The 7,677-nt window shown below is 40.7% G+C and overlaps 1 protein-coding gene and 1 long non-coding RNA gene across 2 annotated transcripts; one reads left to right on the top strand and one right to left on the bottom strand.

Moving 5' to 3' along the window:
* Positions 1–591: 591 nt before the first annotated feature.
* Positions 592–1,419, bottom strand: LOC132062385 (classical arabinogalactan protein 4-like). Its single transcript, XM_059454965.1, has 3 exons — positions 1,254–1,419; positions 847–902; positions 592–726 (listed from the first exon to the last, which is right to left on the bottom strand). The coding sequence occupies exons 1-3, from the start codon at positions 1,417–1,419 to the stop codon at positions 592–594; spliced, it is 357 nt and encodes a 118-aa protein (XP_059310948.1).
* Positions 1,420–5,887: 4,468 nt separating this feature from the next.
* On the top strand, positions 5,888–7,387 carry LOC132063016 (uncharacterized). The gene is made up of 3 exons (XR_009416301.1): positions 5,888–5,996; positions 6,077–6,160; positions 7,342–7,387. It is a non-coding gene; the product is annotated as an uncharacterized LOC132063016 (long non-coding RNA).
* The last annotated feature ends 290 nt before the right edge of the window (positions 7,388–7,677 follow it).

Raw genomic sequence — 7,677 nt, forward strand, 5'->3', positions numbered from 1 at the left:
TTTGGATCGTCGTTTTAGGGGTTATAAAGTGCCCCGAAGTAAGTTTTCTTTGTTTGGAAACTTGTTAACCTTAGGTTTAAGTGTCATATTTTATAGGGTTTTGATTAATTTAGGACGTCGCACGAGTTATTATTAATTGATAATAAAGACTAAGATAACTAATTATCATTAAGAAAATAATAACCGAAAATATATAATATTAACATAAAATGTACACTTTATTTACAAATACACAATCTGAGGTCCCACATGTGGGAGCCTTTAGAGTACGGCTAGGCCTAAGGCCAACCCCACCATCATCTCCATCCCCCTTCCTCCTCTTAATCTGTACATGCTCTATGGCATGATCATCCTTGCTTCCCTTCTTTCGACCCGGACCCCGGTTCATAACATGCTTCATATAGGAGATGACAGTGGGCGATGGGACTGGGACAAAAGCATCAAGAGTCTCGTCAATCTCATCAGGAGACCCGTCCACAGGCGCAGAAGAATGAACTTGAAATAACATATAAACAATTTAGTTTAGATTTATTCTAAACTAAACATGAAATAAACAATTAATTAATAAATTATTTTATTGTATTGTAAAAATCAAACCTGTGTGTCAACGGCCTCCTGAGATGCCTGGTGAGAGGGCTTCTGAGCTGGCTCCTCAACGGTCTTCTGAGTGGGCCCCGGAGCTGTAGCTGGAGCCAGAGATGGGTCTACAGGCGCAAAAGAATGAACCTGAAATAACATATAAACAATTTAGTTTTCTAAACTAAACATGAAATAAATAATTAATTAATAAATTATTTTATTTTATTGTAAAAATCAAACATGTGTGTCGACGGCCTCCTAAGATGCCTGGTGAGAAGGCTCCTGAGCGGCCCCCGGAGCAGGAGATGCAGATGGTGCCGGAGCTGCAGATGGAGCCGTATCAAACACGAAGTCCTCGAACATGGCGTCGTCGAAGTCCGGATACGCAGCCACCTCGTAGATCACCAATCGGCCGCTCACCGCGCGGATCACGGGCGGTGGATGTGGAAATGACGGCCGTGGCACATAACTCCGAAAAAGGGGTCCGGCGTGTCTCCGGGCGGCAGGTGAACCGTGAAGTCGACGACCGGGAAGAAGAAGTCGACCGGGATATCTACGGGGCCGACGGCCGATAAGAACTCGGCGGGATCTGCGAAGGTCGGCGGAGCCTCATCACCTCTCGCCGCCCCACCACGCGCCGGCGACGCGGGCTGACCGCCCGCGACCGCGACCACTTGCTGCTCGAGGTGGGGCAGCTGCCCGTGGTGGGGCACCAGGAACACGCTCACCGAGACGCTCAAAGTCATATGCCTGTCGCATACCAGTCTCGGTAAGTTCAATCATCCGTGCTGCATACTCCGCTCGTTCAGATCCTCCGTCTGCGCCGCTCTCATAGCGCATCGTCCGAACGGTCCGTACCGCATATGTTTGCAAATATTAACAGCTAACAAATTTGTAAAGTAGTACATAAGACGCCGGATTAAGTTTAAGACTAATAAAAATAACCGCCGCCTCATACGCTCCCCGTGAGCTACATGTCCCTGTGCCATCCGGACGACGCCTGCATGGGTCGCTCAACGACGCGAGTGATCGTACGTACCACTCCATGTACACATGGATCGGAGTGTCATGTCCGAGCATCGCTAGGCTCGTTATCCTTACAGCCCAACTCTGGACCTGCTGCTGCATATGGAGCCGCCATGCATCATCGACGCCCACACGCTCGTCCCTCACATAGTGGTCGTACGCCCAATCTGTAGCCACGGGTATATTCTGTGCATACCCAAACTGCCGTAACACGCGGTCGGGCGCGTGGTACTCAACGATGTCCATATGTATCAATGGACACCGCGACATCCACATATGCTGACGCCCCTACAAAATGCCGACAGCTCATCCAAAATATGATCATACGGCATCCATATAAAAGCCTGTAAAAAGAATTGAACTAGTTAACAATAAAAAACTAAAATAGTAACTATGTGGTCTAGCGTGTGGATCCAAAATATGAACATACCGTCTGCGCCGTTATGCAGTCTAGCTAATCCCTAAACGAGAGAAGGCTGTGATGCGTCTCCGCACGTCGGCGTACGCCTCGCGACCATCTCCGCGCGTTTGGCATCGGCACAATAAGATAGTCAATAGGAGGGTGAGCTGGTATGGTCTGAAAAGGTCTCAACCTCGTCCACACCCATATTTGATATAGTCATTTAAAAAATATTTTATCAGTAGTCGTTTTAAAAATATATATATATTTTACCTGAAAGAGCGAGCAAAATGCAGGGACCTCTACCCTCGTGTCTATAGAACATCGGCAGAATCCTCGATACATGTAGCCTAGCACAACAGCGCCCCAACTATAACATCCTAACTCAGCGAGATCGACGATATACCGAAGATACCTCAAGCTCACATGTGAACTCGAAGTATTCGGGAACAGGATGGCCCCGAATATGATGAGTAGGTATAGACGCGCACGTCGCTCAACATCAGCCTGAGGCGTGTCCTCTCTAATCGGATGCTACATGTCTGTGAGGCGCAAGTGAGCATAGATGGCCGACAACAAAAGCCGACTCTAGCCCGAAATATCACCATCCTGAGCCGCGAAACCGGTGAGCCTAGTCAACTCATCCCGGTGCAGTGGCGTGCGCATACGAGGCTCCTCAACATACAATGGGCATCCATCAACCTGTAGCCTATAAATGACCTCCACATCCTGGAGGGTAATGGTAGCCTCACCGGTGCGGAGATGAAATGTGTGCGTCTCCGGTCGCCACCTCTCAATCAAGGCCTTCACTAGCAACCTGTCGTGCTGTACCCGATCAACTTCGACGCATCGGTAGATACCGCCCCGACGTAGTATATCCAGGAGACGAGGATTTGGGCGGCGAGCAGCTAAAATCTCCCATGCTGAGTCCCCTATCCGGGACGGACCGAGCCTCGTGTCGTAGGTCGGATGTTCATATATCGCTGCGACCTATGCTCGGGCCGAAGATATAGTAATCTCTCGATCGAAGGGCCTCACGATGAAGAGGGTGGTGATCCATCTGTTTTACGCATTTTAAATCAATCATTAACGAGTAATATTAGTTATGTAATCTTTTATCGAAAATTATATTAAGGATTGTGGTGACCCATCTGCTTTACGCATTTTAAATCAATCATTAACAAGTAGTATTAGTTATGTAATCTTTTATCAAAATTTATATTAAGGGTTTTCAATCCTAAACTACGGGCTTTCAATCCTAAACTAAGGGTTTTCAATCCTAAAATATAAAGATTAATAATTAATAAGTCAAATAATTAACAATTAGCTAGCAAACAATTAGCATAAACAATTAATAAATAAACAATTAACTAGCTAATCAAACAATCAATTAACTAATCAAACAATTAACAAATTATTAACAAATAAACAAGTGGCTTAACAAAAACTAAACAAATAATTAGCTAGTCTAACAATTGAAATAGCTAATCTAACAATTAACAAATACTTAAGTCACTAATCTAACAATTAAAAAAAAACTAAATAAACAATTAATAAATAATTAACTAATTAACTCCAAATAAACAAATTTTTAAAAAAAAAATTTAAAAAAAAAAGGGGGGCAGTCCCAAACAGCCCCAAAAACGCAAAAAAAAAAAAAATGCGCAAAAGTTTTTTCTTCGAAATCCGCAACAATTACACAATGATCATGCTTAGAGTAATAATATATTTAACAATGTAATAGAAAATTCGTAGTGAAATGCCTACATTGAAGGTTTTTTTGAGCTTTCCAAATGAGCTCTACGCCGCTCTATTCCGAAATTCCACCTTAGAAACTTGTTCCTACACTTCAATATACCAAGAATATTGACTTTCGGGTTGAAAAACAACACCAAAATGATGTTTTTGGGGGTTGGGGACCACTGAAATCGCCCTTTAATGGTGGTTTTTTTTTTTTTTTTTTTGAAAGCTGGGGGACCGTGGTGGGGAAGGAGGAGGGCCGACTTTTGTTGCCCTCTTTCACGCACGAATTTCATGCGTGAATGGATCGAACTTTTATTTTTACAGTTTGGTCCTTTCACGCACGAAATTCGTGCGTGAAACTTAGTTATGTATTTTTTTTTTTTTTGTGCTATTTTGGTTCAACTTTTTTTTTTTTTTAACCCACAAAAGTTGCGGACTCCTTACGTTTATACCCGCAGATTTTTCTTAGCCATTTCATGAAGGAAGGCCTAATTTATAGAGTTAGAAAAGTGACTATTCGGAATAGTCATCTTATTTCATGAAAACACGTGTCCATTTAAATTCAAGTTCTAACTATAACTTGAAAATACCAAAGGCTTTAAATATATCAAGCCTTCACTCATTTCAGCTTCTGTTGTGGGACAATTCCAGTTCATATATATTACAATCTATCTAACATTTATTTCTGTTCAGATGATTGATCTGGATTTTATCCTCTCTCTCTCTAATTCTGTTTTGGTGGTTTATCTGAAGTTGCTCTTTCTCTTTGGCTACACAGAAACAAAGCGATGTGCACCAAGTCAACATGGTGAAGGTGGGTGTGGGGCATGTGATCGTAATGGTTTCTTATTATGATCGAATTTGAAGAAATGTGTGTGAGTCTATTTCCATCTGTCTCCAAGTCTGTCTTATACTTTCTTTAGTGGTGTGCGGGTGGATACATGATTTAGTGGACAGCAATGAACTCTGCACTTGTTTGCATTTGCACAGGTTACAATTTGTACTGGATAGGTGTGATCCATGTCTTGATCTATTGGATGTTTTTCTTCTGATCAGTTGTTTGATTACTCTAAAGCTGATATCTTGCTCTTTAAGTTTCTGAAGCCCCAAATAGTTACTCCCTTTCATTTTGGCTGGTATGGAAGGAGGTTGTCGATTGTATCAGACGGTAGAAGTTTTCTTCTTTGTCATCCTTTTAGAAACTATGGTTTCTTTTCTTCTATCGCTCTTGGTATTATTTGTTTGTCTGATACTCAGCCATACATGAGCGGAGGAAGTCAGTTAGGTGGGTCTTGTGTCATTGTAGGAGATATGTTTTCATTCTCATAAATTATATCTGTTTAACAGCTCAAGAAGTATGATAGCTGCCAAGATGAATAGCAGATAGCCCTCCGTATAGTCCTAGACAATTTCTGCTGATAGTAAAAACGAGATACTAGTAAATTTTAATAAATGTTCCTTGCCCTCAATGGATTTTGTATCCTTCAACGAACAAAATACGCTTTCTGTAGAACTGGGGAGGCAGAAAATTCAGAGACTTTATCACTCTGTATATGCTCTAGTAGACTAAACTGTTACACATTGTGAACCCTTTGGCTTCGGCCTGACCTAATACTATGTTAGCCTAGAACTCTAGAAGGCAGTTGTGAAGGTTACATGAAAAATCAATAAAGCATTCATATTTCTTATGATTACTATGTGAGTCCTTGGCTGGTACGTAAGCCCCATGCCCAAAAGAAAAAAAAAATATGAGGCCTCTACTACCAAAACTTGAAATGAACAATTATTGTGCTAGATATATAGTCTTCATTCTTGTATCCATTGAGCATGAGTTTGTTGTAACGCTGTTAGTCCCTGGCTTTGAGATGATATCTTATTCTGCTAGAAGTTCTATTGGGGAGTAGAATGCGAGTCTCTGGCGAATTTATTGACCTAAAGAGTAAAGAGAAACTAGTTGAAAATATGGATAGCTAAGAGATCAAAAAACATAATGATAATAATATTATTAGCAATAATTTGGTAAATGAGAAGCCTGCTTGATTTGATTGGCCCCCGGTGCATCCCTCCAATTCAGTTAGTATATGACTATTACAAATTTCCATAAATAGCATTCAGTTTATAAAGTTACATTTTCTCTATAGGCACCATGCAATAAATGCATGCCTTGCTCCTTTATATTGTGGAAGGGATGCATGTCATCACAGAGGAGGGAATTGGGAGCCGTAAAGCTGGATTGCGTCCAATTTAGGTACATTAATTGGTCTCACACATCCCCTGATTTGTGAGATTGCTTAAATTCTTTCACAAACTCGAATGGCTTATTCCGAGGCAATGATACTGGAGCCAAGCATTGATATTGCCATTGTGAATGCTGGGATGCGTGTCTGCCTTGAAGAGAAAGACAAGAAATAGGTAGTTTCAGATGCTTTGATTGTATACGATGGTATTGCTCCACTTTCATTTGCTACAATAAAAAACTAGTGACTTTTTAATTGGGAAAAGTTGGAATAAAGAGCTGTTGAAGGGTGCTTTGAAAATTTAGGGGGAGCAAATTTTGCTAAAAGAAGATGCACCTGGTGGGATGGTTGAATTTCGAAAATCATTAACGTTTAGCTTCTTCAAAATTTTCTTGTGGGTTTGTCATCAAAAGGATGGACAACCATCATTTCTTGAGTGTGTTCCAGCTTCGCATCTTTCAGCTGTAGATTCATCTCTTCAACCATCCGTTGGTCTAATTCAGGATTTTGAGATCAGGAAGTATTGTACTTCTGTGGGTTCCCCTGAGGCTCATACTTCATCGAGCTTCAGGTAACAACATTAATAGCTTGAAAATTATGCATATTTATTGATGTCTATTCCAGCACCATTTAGATTTGGAAGATGATATTTGCATTAAATTCTAGATTGCGTGTGGACAGACAAGAAGCAACAGCTAATGTTAAAGACTTCTTGACCTCCTAGCATGGCACTTATTGTTATGCCATAATTGACATAAGGACTGGGATAACCTTTGTGCTAATGGCGTTCATAACTGTAGCTATTGTTTTACTTCCGCAAGTCTGATGAAAAACAAGCACACAAAAGATTCATTTGTTGTTGATCCATGAAAAAGTGAAATTTGGGTTTTAAGTTCCTTGCTGCTGCTCATCTCTTGTTGTATGTATAGGGGCCACGGTGTCATGTTCTACTTTCTCCAGTTATCTATTTTCTGGCTATAGTTTTTAAAAAAAGTTCTCTATTTTCTAGCTTGTGCAGGAGCTTATTTATATTTTATAGTGATAAAGAACATTGGTTCCCTTTAAAAAATTTCGATCTAATAACTAAATGGATTACAGTATGCTTTACCGATCAACAACATTGGGTCCCTTTATTGCTTCTAATTTTGCTTTGGTACTCTTTCTTTTGAGAAGAATAATTTTTCTACAATCGCGAAGTCTATAGTGTACAGCTCTGTCTATGCATAGGAAATTGGAACTTTTGAAAGTGTTTGGCTACTTTAAGCTGGCATTCTGATGAAATAGTTTTCCATTTATTGGCTCTGTTTGGCCAAAATTGCCACGCTTATCTTGGCTGGTAAACTTGAACATTTTCAGGTTTCTAGAGAAACAGAATATACTGATGATGCGCCAATGCCACCCATTGTTCGCATCTTTGCTCAAGATGCTTTGAATAAAAACCCTCGTGCTCGTATGCTTTCAATAGATGATTGGGGGCGGGTCCCTTTTGGATTGCGGGATTTTTTCGTTAAAGATGTACCTGGTAAGAATATGATTGGAGCAGTTATTGCTAATGAAAAACTTTTTGCCACAAAGTTTGTCACTTGTGTGGGTCAGGTATCATGCTATACTCTGAGATGTTCTCTTCATTCACAAATTTATCTATACAGAAATGTTCTCTCCATTCACAAATTTATCTATACAGAAATATTA

This window comes from Lycium ferocissimum, chromosome 7 (assembly GCF_029784015.1).
Source record: "Lycium ferocissimum isolate CSIRO_LF1 chromosome 7, AGI_CSIRO_Lferr_CH_V1, whole genome shotgun sequence".
NCBI lineage: Eukaryota > Viridiplantae > Streptophyta > Magnoliopsida > Solanales > Solanaceae > Lycium > Lycium ferocissimum.

Bases quoted from the DNA above. Each gene is read 5' to 3' on its own strand.
- LOC132062385 (XM_059454965.1), bottom strand. From the start codon at position 1,419: ATGCGCTATGAGAGCGGCGCAGACGGAGGATCTGAACGAGCGGAGTAT. The intron at 903-1,253 runs GTGGTCGCGGTC...CTCCATCTGCAG, and splicing joins TGCCCCACCTCGAGCAGCAA to CTCCGGCACCATCTGCATCT. The intron at 727-846 runs GCATCTTAGGAG...ATGTTATTTCAG, and splicing joins CTCAGGAGCCTTCTCACCAG to GTTCATTCTTTTGCGCCTGT.